This window comes from Ambystoma mexicanum, chromosome 5q, assembly GCF_040938575.1.
Source record: "Ambystoma mexicanum isolate Mex_15411 chromosome 5q, UKY_AmexF1_1, whole genome shotgun sequence".
Lineage (NCBI taxonomy): Eukaryota > Metazoa > Chordata > Amphibia > Caudata > Ambystomatidae > Ambystoma > Ambystoma mexicanum.
This window is the reverse complement of record NC_090933.1, coordinates 1,011,613,973-1,011,635,143: the sequence shown is the minus strand read 5'-3', so window position 1 is coordinate 1,011,635,143 and position 21,171 is coordinate 1,011,613,973. Positions and strand designations below refer to the sequence as shown.

The window sequence follows — 21,171 nt, the reverse complement described above, 5'->3', positions numbered from 1 at the left end:
ACTGCACCTATCCCTTTTAATAGACCCACAACATTTTGCCTTGTGGTCCATAAAATCTTTCACACTTCCTGAAAAAATGACTGTCTTCTTTTTACAAATGCCATTCTCTGCGGTATTTCTCTATTCTCTACTTTAATCCAATAAGTGTGATGTATAAAAACACTAGATCATCAGAGTAGTCATCTTTGAACAGTTCATGGTCCATCAAATCTATCAGCCTACATCCTTCACGGAGAGGTATCACTGTTTTCTACCCTCTTCCTTCATCTTCTGTCCCATGAAGAATCACCCTTTCTTCTCTGACCACTGCTACTTCTAACTCTAAATGGATCATCTGCCCTGCCTCTTCATCCATGGGAATCTCTGGTCTAAAAAAGAATTTTTCAGGTATTCTCAATATTGTTCCTACCAATCTGGGTAATGAAAATAAGAATGTCACTCCACTTAAAAATACCCCTCGATCTAAAGTTACTTCTCATACTGCCTTCTGCCCGATAAAGGCTAATATATACTCTCCCACATTCATACAGTGTATCCGTGGATACACTATTCCTTTGTCGGTAAAAGATATCCTCATGTTAAGCTTTTTCATCAAGGCTTGTCCTAATATGTTAACTGGCAGCTGCCTAGAATATAATAATGACACTGACATATTGTGTTCTTCTATAGAGATTGGCGATTTGTCTATGAAAGGAACTAAACTCATCGCCAGAGAGAATTTTTTTTTTGCATTCATGGCATTAGCTGACATTGGATATTTTCCCTCACAGACACAGGAATGAGTGGCTCCAATATCAACTAGAAATGGAAATGTATTGCCTCCTATTGCTACCCTGCCCCTTGGTTCCTCTTTGGGGTCTGGTGTCACTGATAGTACTGAACACATCAGGTCACTCAGTGGGCTGTCCCATTGTGGGTATACATTTATCCCTGTACCCATGAAAGGATTTCCTCCTATCACAGTCACACTTCCCAATTTGGGTGCAGGTTCTTTTTATGCTCCTGGGAGCATGTTCCATTGTGGTATCATAGCCTGCTGTGTCTGTACTTCCTGCAGTTGTACCTGTTGTGCCTGCATGTGTATTTGCATTTGCAGCGGTACTGGCTGCATGTGTTGGGATTGTGACGCATATGTCTGAGCCTGCGTGTGATCTTGGGCATAATATTCCTGTGATTCTGAATTTTATTGTGGAGCATAACCCATCCCCCTCTTGGAGCATACCAATTCTGCTGCATGCCTCCTCTTCTTCTACATATCCTAGATATGTGTCTCATTTTTCCGCAATTCCAGCATTGTTGTAGCTGTCTACCATTACATCCTCCTCTTCCCTGAGGGTTTTGAAATCCACTGCTTCCTACTCCTCTAGGCCCATTCCCTCTTCCCCTTGGCCAAAGGTTGTACACATTCTGGTATGTGGAATAATCTGTGTTGTTTTGTTGCCCTGACTGCATCTACTGTGTCACCTTTCCTTAATAACTCGTCAATACCACTCTCACTGTGGCTATTTTTGACAACTTCTTCAGAACTCACTTTGCTTCATCCTGCTTTCTATTTGCAGCTTTCTAGCTATTATTCTCTTGCAATAACCAGCAGTGATGCACGATTGTCAATTGTATTTCTGGCCATGGCTTTGCTTCCAGTCCCACCTGTTTCTTCAATTGCTGTTGCACTAGCTCAGGCAGCCCCTGACACAAAATGTCGAAAAATAATACAACCAGTTAATCCCATGGCTCATGAGTCTATTGCTGCTGTCTATCTCCAATATATTAAATATAAGCACCTGGATCTTCATCCTCTCCCATTTTCCTAGTCATGATCGCAACCATGTCTGATGTATTAGGATATTGCACTCTGAGCGCCTGCCATATGTCTGTTCGCAATTATTAAATGATGCTCCATCGTGTGTCATGTTTTGCACAGTCACATCTGCATATCCTGCTTGTTTCCAAATGTCGTCAGTTCTCTCCCCTAGAATAGCTGCTAGCAAGCCTTTTACGTCACCTATAGCTAGCGACATTCCCAATGTCATTATCTCAAACTTAAAAATCTATTTTCCCACACCAGATGTCAAACTGTGCAATTTACATCTTAAATTGTCTTTATCCATCTGCAGCCACAGTATATATTGTAGTCCACCTCCCCCCTCCCAGTTCATTATCACACTTGCCTGCACTTGCCTGCACCCCTCATCTTCAAGCTGGAGTTATCCTCACCCGTTTGTCTCCTTCTTGGTAATAATCTTAATCTGTTTACAAATGGTGGTGATATTGTGCTTGTAGTCTCTCAGTATATGGTGTTGGTTCTGGTGTTCTCTCTTTGAGGTGTGCTACATCTAACCATTTACCCTTTCACCTATGCTTGATTCTTTTGAAAAACCTGCATGTGTCCTCTCATCCTCCTCCCTTACTTCATCTGACATAATTTTGCCCCAACTTGTGTGACTGTTGTCCTTCGCTGTTTCATCATGAAATAACCTGTTTAAATACACATTCCATACCTGTCTGTTATGACCTTCAGTTCCTGTTAATAAGGATCCCTTTCCATTCTCTTGGTCTTTATCCCCTATTTGCCTGTATAAATTCCTTCACACTATATCTTCTGTGTCTTGCCCATCAGCCCATTCTGATCTCAGCATTCCTTGCAGCTCCCTATGGGGTCGTGACTCTCTCTCTTCCTCCAATTGTTCTTGTGCATCAGTCAGCACTATGCTCCTGTGACATAAATAGTCTATCTCATCATCTTTTAATCCCCTAATCCTATTACTTTCTTCCTCTTTTCTCCTCATCTCTCTCAATTCATCTTCCTGTTGCCTTCTTTGCAACCTTTGTACTTTCATTCTTTGGGCTTCTATTTCTTCTTGTTTCTCCTCTTCTAACCTCTCCTTTTCTTTCTGTGCCTCATATATTTTTCGTTCTACCCATTACTTGCATTCATCATCCCTTTTTTGTTTGTATGCTCTTTCCCCTTCCTTTTCTTTCTTTTCCCGCTCTTCTATTTCCTTTACTTTCTCGAACACCATCAATGCCCTTTTTGTTTAGTTTAAGTAATATTTCTTTTATAGTTCTGGGTCATTGGTAGGAAACAAGTTGTTTTTGGTTAGCACTCATGGAGAGAATGTGCCAGTTTGTTCAAATAAAGCTATGTTCTTCTAATATTTTCTGAGATACTTAGTTTGGCCGCATTATCATCAGTAGATCTGGAAAGGGTGGCTTTTCCAGACTGAATCACAAGTAGGTGCACATCATACTTTTCCTCACGGCTAGTGTTGGAGATGGTTCTCTCAGAAAGGTTCAAGTTGGAAAGACTGGGTTTTGTGGTTGAATTATGGGATGATTATAACTCTGTGAGCATTAAAGGCCAATTGAGAACCTCTATGAATCTGGTCGGCTCCGGTTACCGAAAAGTGAGTGGTTTGTCGGAGAATAACAGTTCAAGGAAAGTTGGCTGGGAGGGCGTCACTATGGCATTATGGAATAAGAGGGATTCATGGCCTTGCTACTGGTAATAGGCTGACTGAGGATATGGAAGATTTAAAGTTGGCCTCATGGAACATTCATTTATAAAGGAATATTGAAGCTGTGGCTCTACTGAAAGAATCTAGTTGTTGTTGATGTGATTTCCCTTGATGGTCCTTGGCTCAAAGTTGGCCATAGTGTGCCATAAACACTTTGTTCATATCTCTGTATCTTAGATTGAGCATCTGCAAATAATGAGCTTGAGCAATCTTCTGTATGCGGTATTTGGAAACCATTCTTTGAAGTCTTTTCTGGACCACGTGGTACTATGTTGCATTACCTAACATTGCAAGTGCATGTATCATGTCTGTTCATGTCTTTTTAATTCTTGATCTAGTGGAAAAGTACTTCTGTTTAGAAGTGTTTGATTTCTTAGTTTGCATATGCAATTAATGATTCAGTTATGCTATTGCTTGAAGATAAGCATAGCACAATCAAATAATCCCAGGATTTCGAATCCAGACAGATGTAATTCTTTCAGTGCTGATTGTTAGCTACGACTCTTTACCTTCCTAGTTATGTATCCAATAACCAGTCACATGATTAACATGGCCAAATGACTAGGGAACGTACCCGTGTGCACTGCTTTATTTCAACTCATTGGACCCACTCTGGTGCATGTGATCCCGTGTGATGTTGTCTTTCATCAAAACAATTTTAGGAGATATTGACATGACCTTGAGAAACATTTTCCTTTTATCCTCAGTCTTGAAAAGCTTCCACGTCAAATGAACTCTTTATCTTCCTTAGGCATGACTTTTACCAAACACATAACTTATTAACTTAAGTATGGGTAATTTTGCATACATACCAGTACAGTCATTTCTTTAGAGCCTGAGACCACATCACCATATTGCACCATATTAGAAAGACACAATGGTATCCTTTTTTCTACCCACTGCCATCGCAACCTAAGAATTATCGGGGGCAAGGAGGAGAAATAAAACACAAGAGGTGTGAGGCCCTTAAAGACTAACCCCACCGGATTCTCCCCAATGATGGTATCATGTTACGTGGAACATCCCTGCACTGTTCCTGGATCGCCAGAGACAAAACGGGTTAGTCACTACCAGGGCCCAGAGAAATAGGATATTAAGAAGTGCATTTCTCAGGATACATCAAGTTTAAAGCTCAAAACACCAGAGTAGGTTCTGGGGTGTCTAATAGGGATTCAGAGCAAGACTGGCTTTGGGGAAGCACTAGCAAATAAAGAGAGTCCCATTAGGCAACAAGTGAGGATCCTGGAAGGAAAACGCCAAACTCGTTATTGAATATTACTGTTATTGTTTGGATACAAGTTTGTGAGTCGAAAGTATGCATTATGATTTCATCTCACCTGCATTGTTTACTTGTGTTGGGAATATTCCCTCTAAATCACACGTTCCTGCTATAATCCTATGTCTATATATTCATGTAGAACACTTAAAACCAGTGAGTTTTCTTCTATGGATATCTGAACATTGTGTTAATATGCCATTACGTTCACAAATTGATTTTTGTCAAGCCATTCTTTCGAACTTGATGAAAAACCTCATGATTGTGTTATGTTTTTTTCCAGCCTTCAATTTCTTGCATTTGATACTGAGGCATCACACGACATCCTTCGGGTTTGGGATGGACCCCTTGAAAATGAGATGTTGCTTAAGGAGATCAGTGGATCCTTGGTACCAGAAGGCATTCACAGCACCCTGAATATAGTTACCATACAGTTTGATACTGATTTTTACATCAGCAAATCTGGTTTTGCCATTCAATTTTCAAGTAAGTTGAAACATTTGTGTGCAAATTAAATGAGAGAGCAGGAGCCTGCATTGTAAAATACTGTTAGTTGTGACACATTGCATCTACTTGCAGTACATTATACATATTGATTCCCAATAGCCCCTCGCCTTGCCACACACGGGACCATTCGTAACACATGTTGATTGGGATGCTGAAAACCCTTTCTGTTACATATAATCAAGAGGTACAGCATCAGGATACTGAATGAGCCTATTTATTTTTATTTTTTACAGAGGTGGTCACTCCTAGAGAAGTAAGTACTAATAACCTAGGTGCACTTCATCAGAGGTCACATACAACTAGAGAATCAATGTTATGGTAGAAGGGCCAGCACTTCTTCTTTTCTCCAAGTAGTGTTCCAACCACAAGCATACCCAATGCTTTTGGCTGTTCTTGTGCACTTTTTTATTTTTGCATCCAATCGTTGGGGTCACAACTACCTACCTGAGGGGGCCTTCTTTTCCCCCTCGCCTGTCTCCTTTAATGTTACCACACTATTGTGTTAGAATAATGGCATATTTAATAATACGTTCCACTGTGGCAATCCAACATGATAATCATGTCCAGTGGTCTAGATGTTATTCTCCTTGTCACATGAAGCTATGTGTAAAATGCTGATCACATAAACTAGTCACACAGCCACTCTCTGCTCCGAGTGTTAATCGTGGATGACTGCTGGATACCTTCAGGAGAGAACCTTGACTTTGACCCTTACTCTCATATCTTAAGCATGTATTTCCCTGATCTGTACATCTAATTTGGTGGTGCCCTTTCACCCTCCATTTACTCGGAAGTAGCATATATTATGCCTGTTTACTCATGCAGCGATTAGATGACCAATATTGTCATCCTTCTGAGTGTTGCATTGATATTTGAAGAGCTTTCCAGATATTAATAGTCCTCTACCTAGAATATATTATGGCTCCTTCACTCTGCTCCTGCCCATCTCCACCTTGATATCATTGCAGCCTACTGGATCATTTGCTTCCAGAGACCCTGCAGATAAAGAAATACATGTGCATCTAATTTGCAATACCCTTTCTACCACCATGTATAATATGTTTTCCTGGAACTGAAAAACCTGACCATACCAACTCGTACACATTTGGGTGTAAGTCAAGCCCCTTATTAATGGCATGTATTTATTATTGTGTAGGACATGCTGAAACATATGCACACACAATGACTATGTAATCTTTTTTGTGTGATCTCACCAGATGTTTGCAATACAAAGGAGTTCCAGAATGTACATCATTCATAAGTAGGTGGCAGACTTTATGTAATACTGATGGGTGAAAAGGATGTATGTAAGGGTATAATTAATCATGATTGATGATGTTGATGCTAAGGGGTTCCATTCACCTGATGCCATTACTTTTCCTGTGTAAACACATCCAGGTAGACACTTCTAGCTGGTGAAAAGAGATAATACCATTATTATATTAAATGTTCACCATCCCAAGGAAGGCTGGGCATACGAATAGGCAGTTGATCGTCTGCCAAAGATATACCATACAAACCCTTTTCCTCGTTTTTTATACATACAGTTTATATATCAGTTATAAGTATTAGTCATGGCTTTATTTATATTTATTATCTATTGGTCCTCAGAGATGACATTGAAATTAAGTGATGTGTCGGTGCGATTAAGTGGAGGCATTCTTCTTCTTGTTAATATGTTTAATTGTAAATATAGTTTCCTCTATGTCATATATACATGCTTGTTCGAAACTACCCGTTTTATGAATTATGTTTAGATTCATTGAAACATTGTTGTAGTGTATCTTCTCTCCTCAGTTCTTACGTCGTATAACTATGGTGAGTATTTGTAGTCTCTGGTCACCTTCAACACCTCATTTAAATTATACTATTCTCTACTCGCCACCATAATAGTTGCTGATTTGTGTTTGTCCTTTTTAAGGCGGCCCTTGCTAACTTTCTGACTCATGTTAATGTTTGCCCATGTGCAAATACCATGATATACAGCACTACACCATTGTTAACCTTCTGTGATATGGTTCCAGGAGTACCTGAGACAATCATCATTAGGCATCAACTGTGAACGACAGATTCTGGTTTTACAACATGGGCATTGACTCGAAGTAAGATGACAAACTGAGAGTTAAGTGCTATGTAAACGATTTTGACTGAGCATCTGAGTTGTATTAAGGTGGAGGCCACCATTAATAGCACCTGGGAAACTGCAACTCACATCTCGAGCTGCACTGCACAGCTGGACCAATTCCAGCAAACATCATTCACAAACCTTTCCTGCATATTTAGAGAGGACCCTCTTGCAGAAAAATATGGCGCAGCCCAACCTGTCAATGCTGTCTCATAATTAGTCACTGATTCTTCGATATGTACTGGCTCGGACCAGCCATGTTGGTGGAAAAATGACTGAGACAAACAGGAGACATCGGCCAGCCCATCCTGGGAGCTCAATTCAGCGCAGCAGGTCTTCCACGCTTGGGCCTAATACATACTGATGGAGGAGAATGTCAGGGATTTGATCACATTTTGAATGGATCCTTTACTTTACAACTCCATGGGGGGAATATATCCACTATTGAAGAGATTTTCAAGTCAGGCAATACCCTCTTTAAGTAAGGAAAGGGCACAAGAAGGTGTATAAACAATGAAATGGAGATTTGGAGGTACACTTAAGTTGAGAGGAAATAAGAATGAGGACCCACAGACACATCCACCAAGTCACCCATTGTTAGGAAGACAGAATGACGCAAACACACTTAAATATTGTCAGGGCTGGACTAATGTGGAGATCCTGACGGTACCAACACTGAATACTCAATGTGGGACTGCAGCATGTTCGGTGTGTTTCCACGTCCCAGCTGTGGTATTGTGCTACCATGCACTTTTTAATTGAATGTAAAAAAATAAAAATGATGCTCACAACTGCACACTCCTGATCTGCACACTCCTTTCCATGTTACCACATTTACCAGCTGTTTGTGTCCTATGACATGTTCGTGAAAACATAATTTTATCCAAAACAGCACAATAACAACTGTGAAAAGCTCACAAATGTGAGGTCACACACTTCTGCAAACACACATTTAAGCACTTGTACAATTATTCAAACATGAGCCTTTGATTTTACAAATGTGAGATGTGCACAAACAGATGCACACCTCACATGGTGCACAGTGAAATCTTTGTATTTATTATTATAATTTTTTCTATGAGCTAGTGTGGATCCTAATTCAAAGCACGGTAGTTTAGGTGCAATAGTCACTACCTCAGCTTATAAAGAATCAAACATTACACTGCTGACGGTTAATTATACTTTTGAGGCGGCTTTGCGTACCAAAAGTTTCGATCTAAAAACTTTGCCAAGACATTTCATTTTAGCAGTCAATTACAAAACAACCCTTTCACCCAACATAAGCGTACCACTCCTGAAATACGCTTTAAGTTAGACAAGAATGTGTGTTTATGTGTTGTGTCAGCTCTGCTCTTCACGCTTCTCTCTGACTTTGCAGTAAGCAGTGCATCTAATTTGTCCCTTGGATATTGTAAAGTACGATTTTATAAGGTCACTTGTGTTCCATGACAAGAAATGCAATTCCAGCCCTCTCTGGATGTGTATCCCAAAGCTCCAGAAGTTGGCAAGCTATTGACAGAGTTCGTAATCATGATTCAACATTTTAAGTTATATAACTATCCTTTCTCTAATTCTTACCCCATCGGAGGATTGTGCTCTTTTATAGCAACAATACTGCTCTTCTATCAATTCGTCACAATGCTTCAAATTGACAAAACGTGTCCTTTCATTTACAATTGCTGAGTGTACACGCACATAAAAGAAAGGGGTGCATTTCAGGCATGCGATAATTCAGAAATCAATGGTTCTTCCTGCTCAAATGACTGCTAACAAAATGTTAATGCACAAACACAATCCGCCCACTTGGGGATATGCTTAATGTGTGGTCGACACATCCTAGAACACGTCCTTGATTCTGAATGCGAAGAACATCCCAATGTAATGCAATGCACGCGGTGTTGAAAAGCACCATATTCTACGCATAGAAACCAAACTCAGGGGTGGTATTAGGCGCGTTGTCAAAAAACTATTAAATAAGTTAGAAGTTAGAAAATGGACCTTTAGCGTGACAGTGAAAGAGGCAAATGTGAATCTGTAGTCTTGATGGATCCAGAAGAGAATAAACTGGTGTCTGTGTCTTCTCTGCTTTTTGTGCTATCCCAAGATGACAAGTTATGATAGATTACAGAACTTTGTGTCTCGTTAGCTGCCAAAGTGGGAGTGAGATAGGGCTACAGGGGGAACCTTTGGCATAGTCCGGTTAGTGTTGGTGTGCTAACTAAGCCTGGTCTGGTAGTCTGTGATGGGGATTGTGTATGTCAAGTGTAAAGTGTTTGGAGGGGGGGTCAGTTAGTAGTTAGAGGAGGGATGTTGTCCTCACATGGCAAAACAATTTGGAAATTTACACTTCTACCACTGGCCTCTTGCAGGCCTCTTGCAGGCAGGTTCGATTTCATTAGCTCAAATTGTCACGCACTCATTCTCTCGCTCTCTCACTCTCTCTCTCTTCTACATATATCCTCTTTAGAGGATATGAATTAAGATTTTTTAAACCTCCCAGACTCGTTTGTGCCTTGAAGTCTGGGATCCTTTTTCAAACAAGTAACTCTTGTACAATTGTTGATGACAAATATATACTTGTATATTATATACAGAGTAGCGCCCCCTCTTGTTTTGTTTGCACATCTACCTGGGGACTGGGGCTCCAGGGGGGCTGCACCTGGGCTACTCTTGCATAATTTTGGACTGCTATACTGATGGTTATTCCCTCCCCCTCCCCACTGAGGGCTAACATTGAAAATGGGGGAGAGTTGGATCCTGGCTGGCTCTACACTACAGTTACCAGAATTCCCTGCTACCACTGCCTGGTACATGCCAGAGAGATGTAAACCTGCACACCTTCATCTAATCAGCCTCCCTGAAGATTGCTGAGGCATGAAAGCACGCTAGGAGGAGAACATCTTTGGACTGATTTTTGGGACTCAGAGTAGCGCCCCTGCCATCCCTCTTGTTTTGTCTGCATATATACATAAATATATATATTCTTGTAATCACTAAACCTTACGTCGGTGTAGTAGAATCGCGCTCACAAATCAAGTAACTCTGGCAGTAGAAAGTTGCAAAACATACATCATGGTACATATTTTTTCTCAATTAAAAGGGTTCTTTATTCCATCAATCCATTTAAATACATCATTTGTACAGCCATTACCGAGCAATGTTTTTCAAGAGGCAAACAATCTGACACGTTTCGCCACACCTAGTGGCTTGATCACATAGTTTTTACGTTCGTAACGTCCTTCATTAAGTAATCACACACATAGCCTACGGTTACCATAGGAAGAGGACTGTATTAAACGTTCATAGCTGTCCTTTTTCTCTATCAGTTCCTTTTTCATAGTTCACACAAAGTATATATATAACAAAGTATTTTCAGTGAAAAAAAAAAATATTTATATATTTATATTCACTGAAAATACTTTGTTAAAAGTACATTATGGTTAAGTTGCACTAACAAAAACCCATGAAATTCAATGAAAAAATGGTGTTAAAGGGACGTTATGGTTACAAGTAAAACTAAACAAACCTTGAAATTTTCCAGTTATGGTAAGCTAAGCAACCGTAACTCGCGGCACCAGAACCCTGCACTGCTAAGACTAACACCAATCAAAGATGTGATCACAAATGTCATTGAGGACATCACTGGTGAAATTGCATATAAAATTAATTCTGATGAAAAGTCGGTAGAAGAGGTTGTGTGAACAATGTTAGTAGCAACCTATCATAGATGATTGAAGACCTCTCATGAGCTATTTAATGAATTCCAAAATGTACTCATTTAAAGAAAATGTTCTTGTTAATAAAACAAGTTAATAGTACATACATGTAAGAAATGGGGGCAATGTGCACCACAGAAGTACAGTATTTGTAATCTGGTAATATTGGTCAATAAAATAATGAATGCAAGGCTACCAGAATGTTGTCTAATATTAAACTTGAAATGATTAGCTAACAATACATGACTTACTACAGGCTTGTGCTAGTACAAGCCAACCATACATATAAAGAGATCAATACATTTGAATCTGAGGCCCATACAGTGAAACTCCAGTAAGAAGGAAAGAGTATCACTAGAAAATGACAATAAGATTAGAGTTTATTATTATGTATACAAATGAAGTATGTGTTTGAGGCGTGGTTATTTCAGCATGTATGTGCACCATTAGATAAGGCCAATCTGTAAGGAAAGTACTTTAACAACATAGGGCAAGGTTAACGTCAAGATATAAATCATCTTTTTAATTTTAAAATTCAGACTGTCAGTGAAGGAAACCTCCAGGTCTAGATATGTCAGTGAACAAAAACATGTTGCCTAGATATGTGATGCCATCTATGACATTTGTGATGCCATCTTTGATGTCCTAGGTGTTAGTTTTAGCAGTACACGGTAGTCGCGTGAGTTATGGTTGCTTAACTCACCATAACTGTTGAATTTCATGGGTTTTATGGTTTTAACTGTAACCATTGTGTCCCTTTAACAAGGTTTTTTTCATTGAATTTCACGTTTTTTTTTACCAATGCACCCTAACTTGTAACAACTTCTTAATATAATGCTTAACCCCAACATAGCAGCAGACTTTCCGGACACTGCCACGTGACCGCACACATGTGCGCGGCATGATGGCATGTCTGCACTTCGCAAACTGCTTCGCGAACAGTTCAGAAAGCTGATCTGTGAAGTTTTAAAGTGCATGTTTACCCTTGCACAGTACGTAAACATATTCTTCTCCCTCTGCAATCCAAGAGAAAGCACATCCTTCAAAGAATATTATCAGAACTGCTATTTATCTTCAAAAATGGCATCAGCTATGGCCATCCCTTCTCTCCAGGAACCATCACCACCACCACCAACCGGAGGGCCTACACAACTGAAGAAGCACAATCATGCAGAAAAAAATCAAGAGAACCGGGAAGATGAAGTAGAGGACATGGCTACCTCTAGCACCCAAAAACAATCATGGGTGTGTCAGTTCTTTACCACTGTCGGAGGAGTACAAAAGGATCAGTCTACCAAGGTGAACTGCGCTGAGTGCAACATTGTACTCAGTCGTGGACAATTTGGCTATTGCTTCTACGGGACCACATCCATGCGCTGCCACACTAAATAAAACCACTCTGATGCCCTGAGAAAGGCTATTCCTTTCCCAGGAAGTAGTTGGCTGTCTTCCTCTACCTCATCTTCCTCAACCAATACTACCACCACACAGGGTACACCTGTGGGGCAGAAAATCCCACTGGCTACCTTGTAGGTCCTATAAGAAGCTGTTGATCCAAATCCTTCCAGAACAACAGCACTGTTTATATACTGCAACACAGCACTCTGCAGAGGGGAGCAATTTTGAAGTGCTTTTGGAGACTTTAATCAAGGAGCATGAGAAACACTGCACCCTAGCTTAAAATTAATGCACACCCACCATCTTTGCCTGTCCACCTGCCTCTTTTCTATCTGTGATCAGTGTCCCTTCCCTTATTTCCCTTCCCCACCTTACCTCCTAACCTCTCTTGCAAAAAAAGTAATTAAAAAACACAAAATTAAAATCTCCAAAAAAGGTTCATTTAGGAACCCTTTCATAGTTCCAAAATAGAAGTAAAAAAATAAGCTTAGAGAGTCCATCTACTTTAAGTGTTTCAATGAAGTAGTTTGACTCAATAAGATTCTCCAACATATCCATTAGCATTTTGTACTATGCTAATGGACGTAATGGACAATGGTTTGTTTGTTTGTTTGTTTGTTTATTATTTAGAGTGCGCACCTAACCCAGAGATACCTCGGCACATTACAAGGTTGTGCAGTTGCTTAGTTACACACAGTAGAGCATATGCAGTAGGCAGTACAAAGATATACCGATGCAGATATACAGATATACAGATAAAGAGTACAAGGGAACACTATTTACAATAACTATTTAGTGTACAGTACAAAAGTATGCATTTAGGTATTGACGGTAGTGTACACTATGCAGAAGTATACTACAGATAAATTGTGCCGTGACTAATACATAGCATTGTTGGAAATTATCCAATTTTTCATATCTTTTGTAAATGTGAAGAATGACTGGTTGTTTCTCAGTGTTGTGGGAAGGGAGTTTCACCGTTCTTTGGCCATAACTGGAAAACTACTGCCGCCAGCCTTTTTGAGTTCATACCTAGACACTTGCAGGTGGCCTGAGTTAGAAGATCTAGTAAGTCAGGTTGGGATATTTTTGATACATTTTTCAGCAAGGTACTGAGGGGCTAGGTTATTTAGACATTTAAAGGTCAGTGAAGCTGTTTTCAATTGTAGTCTCTCTTTAATACAGAGCCACTTGATATCACGTCTTGTGGCAGATATGTGTTGTCTGCGAGGTATGCTTAATGCAGTTCAGATCGCATTGTTCTGCAGGATCTGGAGATTTTTGATAATATATTTGCTTGCCCTTAGATACAGTGCGTTGCAATAATCAATGCTAGATAATATTAGTGCTCTGTCTAGTGTTGTGCAGCTGTTTGTGGATAGAAAAGGTTTGCAAGCATGGATACGTTTGGCGGTATATGCCGTTGCTGAAGCTAAGACATTGGTCTGTTTGTGCATATTCAAGGAGGAGTCCATATAGAAGCCCAGAGTTTTTGTCTGTTTGGCAACCTTAATATTGTTTCCAACAATATTGAATGCGTGTTATTGATTGCTCAGTTTGTTTAATGTGAGTAGGGCTTGCTAAGAGGAGTAGTTTGGTCTTTTCATCATTCAGGCAGAGGCGTAGTGTGGCCATACAGGCCTGTATGATGAGGTACATTTTGTTTATTAGAGCTGAGTTTTCTTCGTAATTGCGTGTCATAGGAATACGGATCTGGGTGTCATCTGTATAATTAGTGTAGGCAACACCCAGATTGTCTAGATCATCAAACAAAGGTTTGGTAAACACATTGTACATAGTAGGTGATACACATGAACCTTGTGGAACTCCACACAAGATGGGAATAGGGTTGGTTGTGGCTGACACTGAAAATACTCTCATGGTCCTATTGTTTAAGAAGGATTGTATCCATGCTGTTGCGTCTGTTGAAAAGTATGCCGCTGTTGAAATGTGCGTGCACAGAACCTTGTGATCAACCAGATCAAAAGCGGCGGACAGATCCAACAGAAGCAAGAGGGCGGATTTCCCTTTATCTTTCAGGTCGTCAATCTGAATCTTTAGGTCGATCAGGGATGTTTATGTGCCGTTTTGGGGTCTAAAGCCAGATTGACGAGTAGTTTGTTGGTTTCCAAGTATTTTTGTATCTGATTATAAAATACTGCATCAATAATCTTTAATAAGAACAGTACTGTTGTGATATCCCTAAAGTAAGTGGGTATGTTTGGGTTCAATTATGTTTTTTTAGAAGAGGGAGTACCCATGAGTTCTTTAAGTTGGTAGGGATAGTACATGTAGTGAAGAAGCATTGATTAGTAAGGTGATGAATTGGGCGAGTACATTTGCTGCTTCCTTTAAGACGTATGCTTGGCAGGTGTCACCTTGGCAATTGGAGGGTTTGAGCGAGGCTATGATTTGTATTTCTTCCTGTGTAGTTACTGGGCTGAATTTGAAGCGATGAGGAGGTTTAGGGAGTATGACATTATCATGGATGTTCCCGTGTGAAGGCAAGGTGTGCCCTTGGGTGCTCAGATTGAGTTTGAGTATACTATGGTGTGATAACTGTATACTAGAGAAAAGGAAAAACGCACAGACAACATTTTATGTCACAAATACTTTTCTGTGGCATACAACAACAAACATAATCAATGGACCTTCATAACTATCCACGGTCTCCGCAGTCAACATTCCAGACCAGGCATCATTGAACCACCAAGATAGCATGTGCACACCATTGCACAAGACAGCCCTTCTACCCTTTTCACTTTTATGTTGCAACACTCATTGCCTGCTTTCGAACAGTCCCAGATCCATACACCAATGACTTCCAAAAACTCTACATGTAACCCTATGAGCATGTTAAACTTGCACACACAAACTGTCACTTAACAATGTTCTACAAATATTAGCCATCTGCATTCCCTTTACTTATTTAAATAAATTCTACACAGTACTGCTATAAATGCACATATGAATTGTGCAGTAAGAGAAGGGTATTCATGAAAGGGGGAGTCAATCGGTGCTGATGTGGGAGGCCACTACCTAACTGCTTGGACAGAAGAGTACTAAGGGTGCAGTGTACCGACCTCCAGACAGTTCACCCGCAAGGGCAGTTCTAAAGGGGTGGCTGAAGAAGGGGGAGGTACTGGTCTCAACTAGGTATAGTGTCTTCAACCTATAAAGTTAATAAGGCACCAGGCCAACAGTGTTAGTGGCAGCGGGATACATTATGACAGACATGAGAAAAGGAAAGAGGAAGACAGAAGCAGAGTTTTGAAAAGTTCCTGGAACTTAAGAAAGTCCGGCTCACAGTCTAAAACAGGCAGCAACAATTTTCCAAAGAAAGGCACCAGCTAAACAGTGAGATCTACCTCCCATATATGTCTGGAGAACTGTTTCAAAAACAAACAATTGGACTTAAAAAAGCAAAAGGCTCTAGCAGAAGAGTATTTAGGGACAGACATTTGGAAATATCATGGTCCCAGATGCCAGATATCCTTGTGGATGATGCAGAGGGTCTTCAATTGTATCCTTACTGCCACCAGAAGCCAGTGTAGAAATTGTAGGCCTGCTGAGATACAATCACTAGCCTTCTGGCCAAGCGTAACACTTGCAGCCATATTCTAGATTAGCTAAAGTGGCCATACAGAAAAAAAGGGAGAGGTTGCCGAAGAGGCTGTTACAGTATTGCAGCCTACAGATGACCAAGGCTCTTGAAACATTCTCCTTGTAAGGGAATGTAAAGAAACATAGAATTAATGCTAAGAGGTGAAGCTCCAAATGGACCTTCTTCAAAAGGTCCACAATGTAAGGAGTCAATGAATATTTCCACACTTTACTTTTCCTCATAGCCCGAAAAGTAAATCAGAGTAGGAATGTGTCCTTGCCGAGAGCAAAGCCCATTGTCCATGCACTAAAGTTATATCACTATTCTTTATACTTACATTTAGACACTTTTGAAAAAAAACACGAGACAAATGAACTTTAGTTGCAGGGATGTTAAGATGAGCAATACACTGTAAAAGAAAAACTTGACATTCAAGGAAAAAAACCTGTGTTGCAGTGACGTTAAGGGGAGAACTGTAGGAAGAGAGGGCTCCGGATTTCAACACAGATGAATACTGATCCCACTTGTCAACAAGAGTGTGAGACTCAGGTGTGAGGCTTTGGACTGAAGCTAGTGATACTGCATAGCATGATGTTATCATTTTGCGCCACACCACATTTATGGACTCAGTTTCAATGAAGCATAAAGACTAACAATTACGAAACCCTAACCCCGAACCATTAACATATCCCTGTTCTAATATTCAAGGCAAATCCATCCATGACTTTTGGGTGTACACCTTTGGTGCAAATTTGATAAACTGTATGTGAATACAAACAGGCTATGGTAGAAAAATAAACATGAAGAATTAGATTTGGTTTGTGGGGAATATGCAACAAGTTGGAGATGTGGAATGTGAAGAGCCACATTGCTCAAAGTAACAGCATTGTTTGTGATCGCTCTGCAGAGATATGTCACTTTTTGATATCTGTTTTCTGCTTGAATGCAGAGGTGACAGGATAAACATGTGATCTTTGGAATCTTCTGGAGGTTCCACAGAGGGTGGTGGTTTTGAATGGCACATTACATCACAGAGAAAGGCAGGCATTTCTAAATTTTATTTAGGCAAACATACATTCATGGGAGGTCGCCAACAGAGGGTTTAGAAAGAGCTGTCAGTCGGATGGCTGTCTCTCTCTCTTTCGTTGGTCTTGAGCACTCTCTGTCCCTGGGGAGAAGTGTGCTGCACTCGCAGGCAGGCAGGAAGACTTAGCGGATATACTTCTTTGCAAGTGGGAAGAGAACCATATTAAGAGTTTCTCCTGTCTAGGCAGCTGGATGGAAGTACCGTTTTGCAGTAGGAGGGCACAGAATCAAGCAATATTGTTGGTGCATTCTGGTAAAATTGAGGTGCATGTTGATTTCTGTTACAAGTGCGTTTTGTAGACAGTTGCAGTTAGGAAAGATAGGGTCACATTTATAAAGGTGTACATATATTTTTCTTGTGTACTCATTTCATGTTAAAGTGTCAAATATAGCTGGAGCTTTCTTTAAGCAGATACTGTGAGCCAAGATCCTTTGATAGTAATACAATTTGTGATGTCATCATTGTGGTCATACGCTGCGCAACAGGGGTCATGACGTTTAGTTGGCTTTAGCTGTATTTTCGGGGTTTTGTTGCGTTAAGTTTTCACTGTAGAGTACTGCATTTTAATTTTTTTTTCATGAATTTCAAGGATGCATGTGCGGTTAAATGTTGCAACAACTGACAGGTTTTTACTTGTGGCTTCCACAGGGGATAACTGCGGCTATAATGAAATACATAAGGATATGTCTTTTTTCTGACACACACGTATTGAAAGGATCAACTAAAGGTCTTTGATACATATATACAGATGTGTTTTTATTGTCTATTTTATAACTAAAAATTTGGCCCTGAAAATAACTGTTGTGGGGATAAGGAAAAAAGAGATAGCAACTGGGAATGGAAAAACACTAGGATTCATACATATAACAAAAAGTACATTTGTTTGTTTTTCATTTTCTCTAAAGAATAGGCTAACAAATGGACACTTAAAAATGTACCTAGTGTTGGCAATTGCCCATATGTTCTAAAAGAGCCTTGGCCAAACTGCCTAGGGTGTCTCCTCCCGCCTCAATCAAGCTTCGCACATCATGATGAAGTTAGAAAGATCAGGTGAATGCCAGATGGGCTGAGGTTGGGTGTCAGTGGAAAATAGCTAGTTATCATTTTGGAAGTCTGAGGCGCAGATGATACATACTGCTCTGCTGATCTTGCTCCATGTGCTTTGACCTTATGTTTCACATCAGCCTTCCTATATGATTCATCCACTTAATCCCAATGAACGCGGACAAGATGGTGAATTAACGTGGATGTTCTCAAGCTTTGCGACGGCTTGTGTGAAGGACCCCTCCGCAGAACCTTACCACAGAAATTGCGCATGACTTCCTCAATCGCCTTTTTGCTGTGTTGCTTTTTTATGAGGAAATATTGCCAACTGTCAGCTATGTTTTTTTGTGCACATTGCTTCTTCTATGGCGGTAAAGCTGAAGCGACCCACACCACCTCATCATCACTGCTGGTCGTCAGGATGGTGGATGAAAAATAAAATCTGTGAAAATACACAATGCAAAAAAGACTCTGGCACTTAATCTGAAAACACTAATCAAATAAAGTAACAAGCTAAACTAGCAAAAACTGACAAACTACAAAGCAGAAGACAAAGGACAAAGGTACAGGAAGAAGAAAGGTAAAAAAGGGATGGGTAAAAGGAGATATTAGTTTTGAAAAGTTCCTGAAGGCTCACACTGAAGAGACAAAAAGCAATGACAGAAAACAGAAAAGAGGTGCTTGGGAGAGAGGTGTAGAAAGTGATTAGAGTTCTGGAAAAAGGGGAAATTGACAGACCTCAACTGTATACCAGCAGACTTCTATAAAAATTAATTGAACAGATGGCGCCCAGTATTGACTAGAGTGTTTAATGCAGCCCCTCAGCAGGTGTAGTCCCCCTGAATTGGCGGGAGAGAGTAAATGTGCCTATCTTTCAGAAGTTAGCTAAAGACTGCCCAGAGAAATATCGCCCCATCTCCTTGTTGGATGGGGCTGGGAAATTGTTCCCAAAAGTAATCTTAGGTCACGTGAAAGAATGCCTACTGCTCATGTCCACATCTTTACAAAACTACTGCCCACATATATAAGTACAAGCAGTTGTTGTCAGCAAGTACACAGCCTTGAATAATAACAATGGTTATGCTATGTTTGCTGACTTAAAGACAGCCTTTGATGCAGTCCCCAGGAACAAGCTGTGGCAGATTCTAAAAAGACTTAACATCCCGGCTAGTTTGCTGTTTATTATACAGGTATTATACTCCAATAATAGAGCTTCACTGCAATGGGGGTTGAGTGGTAAAAATGTAGAGAGCTTTGAGGTGCAGAGAGGAGTATGTCTGGGATATGTTTTGGCACGATCCTATGTTATATTTATTTTAACAGTTTAATTGTAGAGCTGGAGGTCAATAGTATGGACGCCACAAGGGTGGGTAACTTGCGATTCCCTGCCTTATTCTTCATGGATGACACAGTGCTGTTAGCATCCACTACTATGGGTATTGAGCACACCACAGCTGTTATTGTGAAGTGTGTCGAGATTTGTTCGGCAATAAACACAAGTAAAACAAAAACTTTAGTTTATAGTTGAAGATCAGCCAAACATACATAGGTTAATGTAGAGATATAAGGACCCATACTGGACCGGGTTGACAGATAAAATTATATAGGGTTGTGCTTTGCAGAAAATTGAACCTGGGGAGATCATGTTATAAAAGCAACTACAACCTTAAAAGTGCAGTGGGGTTATCAGGAAGGTCTTCCAAACACATGGGAGAGAAGCCTTGGCACCAGCTTTGGAACTATATGGAATACAAGCCACCTCAGCTGCAGTGTATTATGCAGAGATTTGGGGCCACGCCAAATTAGGACCTTTGAGCGTGGTAGAAAATAGAATTCTCTAATCTCTGTTGATGCAACCTAGTAGTGCACCCAATGCAATACTGCAGATTGAATGGGAATTGTGTCCCATTGAGCATCTAATTTCATCAAACCACTCCTATTATGAGTTTGCATTTGGAAAGCAACAGGGTTATGTGTGTTCAGAGAACTGCTGAATAATTATCTGGCACTGGAAGGAAGTTGATCAACATATGTGGCTGAAACACATAACATTCTGTTGAATGAGATTGGGCTTGGGATAACTCTGGCAAAGTCCATCTATCATGGCAGGCAATTCTAAGACTGTGGTAAAAACAGCATGCAGATTGGACTGCATACAAACACTGGAGGCAGCCTGTGGACAACAATATTTGGAGGTCAAGATAACCTTCGGATACAAACAGTACCAGGATGTTATTAATCCAGGCTATGACCTTTCACTTTTATATGACCTTAGAGCGGGGATTCTAGGAGTGGTCTCATTCAAGAGGAATTTGTGTGGGAAAAATGACATAACATGCTTGGCATGTGGGGCTATATGCTAGTCTGTCCCCCACTTTGTCCTGTTCTGCCCAAGCTACAAAGACTTGGGAGTGATGAATTTAAAGCCAATATTCAACTTGAAATGCATAATAAGGGCAGCAGATGCAATGGACCTATGTATGAAAAGCGATGACCTTAAAATTGTGTATCTTGTTGTTAGATATTTGCAGAGGGTGTGGTTAACGAGGATGAACATGTGCTAAACTGGAGGGGTTGAATACGTTTGATGGTTTCATACTGTTTTTAAAAGGAATGATAATTTCCCCTTTATATAGTTTCATTATGTGATTTTGATTTTATAGTAAAATGTTATGGGATGTACTTCGCTTTGATGGCACAAATGCAGAATAAAGGAATTGTGGTTGGTTTACCACGGCAGAAATAACCACGATGGAAATGACAGAATGACAAATGTACTCAATGCAAAATTGTTCATACATTTCCCATTTGGTCATTCAAGGTAAAACAATCCCACATCTAAATAAACCCTAAAACCCCCAGCCCCCGTCCACATCTCCACCCCCCTACTTACCTATCC

At 40.3% G+C, this 21,171-nt stretch overlaps 1 protein-coding gene across 5 annotated transcripts in view; it reads left to right on the top strand.

Annotated features, from left to right (window-relative positions):
* CSMD3 (CUB and Sushi multiple domains 3) overlaps nucleotides 1-21,171 on the top strand; it is a 3,270,409-nt gene that overhangs the window by 2,109,913 nt on the left and 1,139,325 nt on the right. For all 5 annotated transcript variants that reach the window (XM_069621531.1, XM_069621530.1, XM_069621528.1 and 2 more), the window contains one exon: nucleotides 5,075-5,277. In XM_069621531.1, coding sequence (XP_069477632.1) covers nucleotides 5,075-5,277 — 203 coding nt within the window. The remainder of the gene's footprint in view (nucleotides 1-5,074; nucleotides 5,278-21,171) is intronic.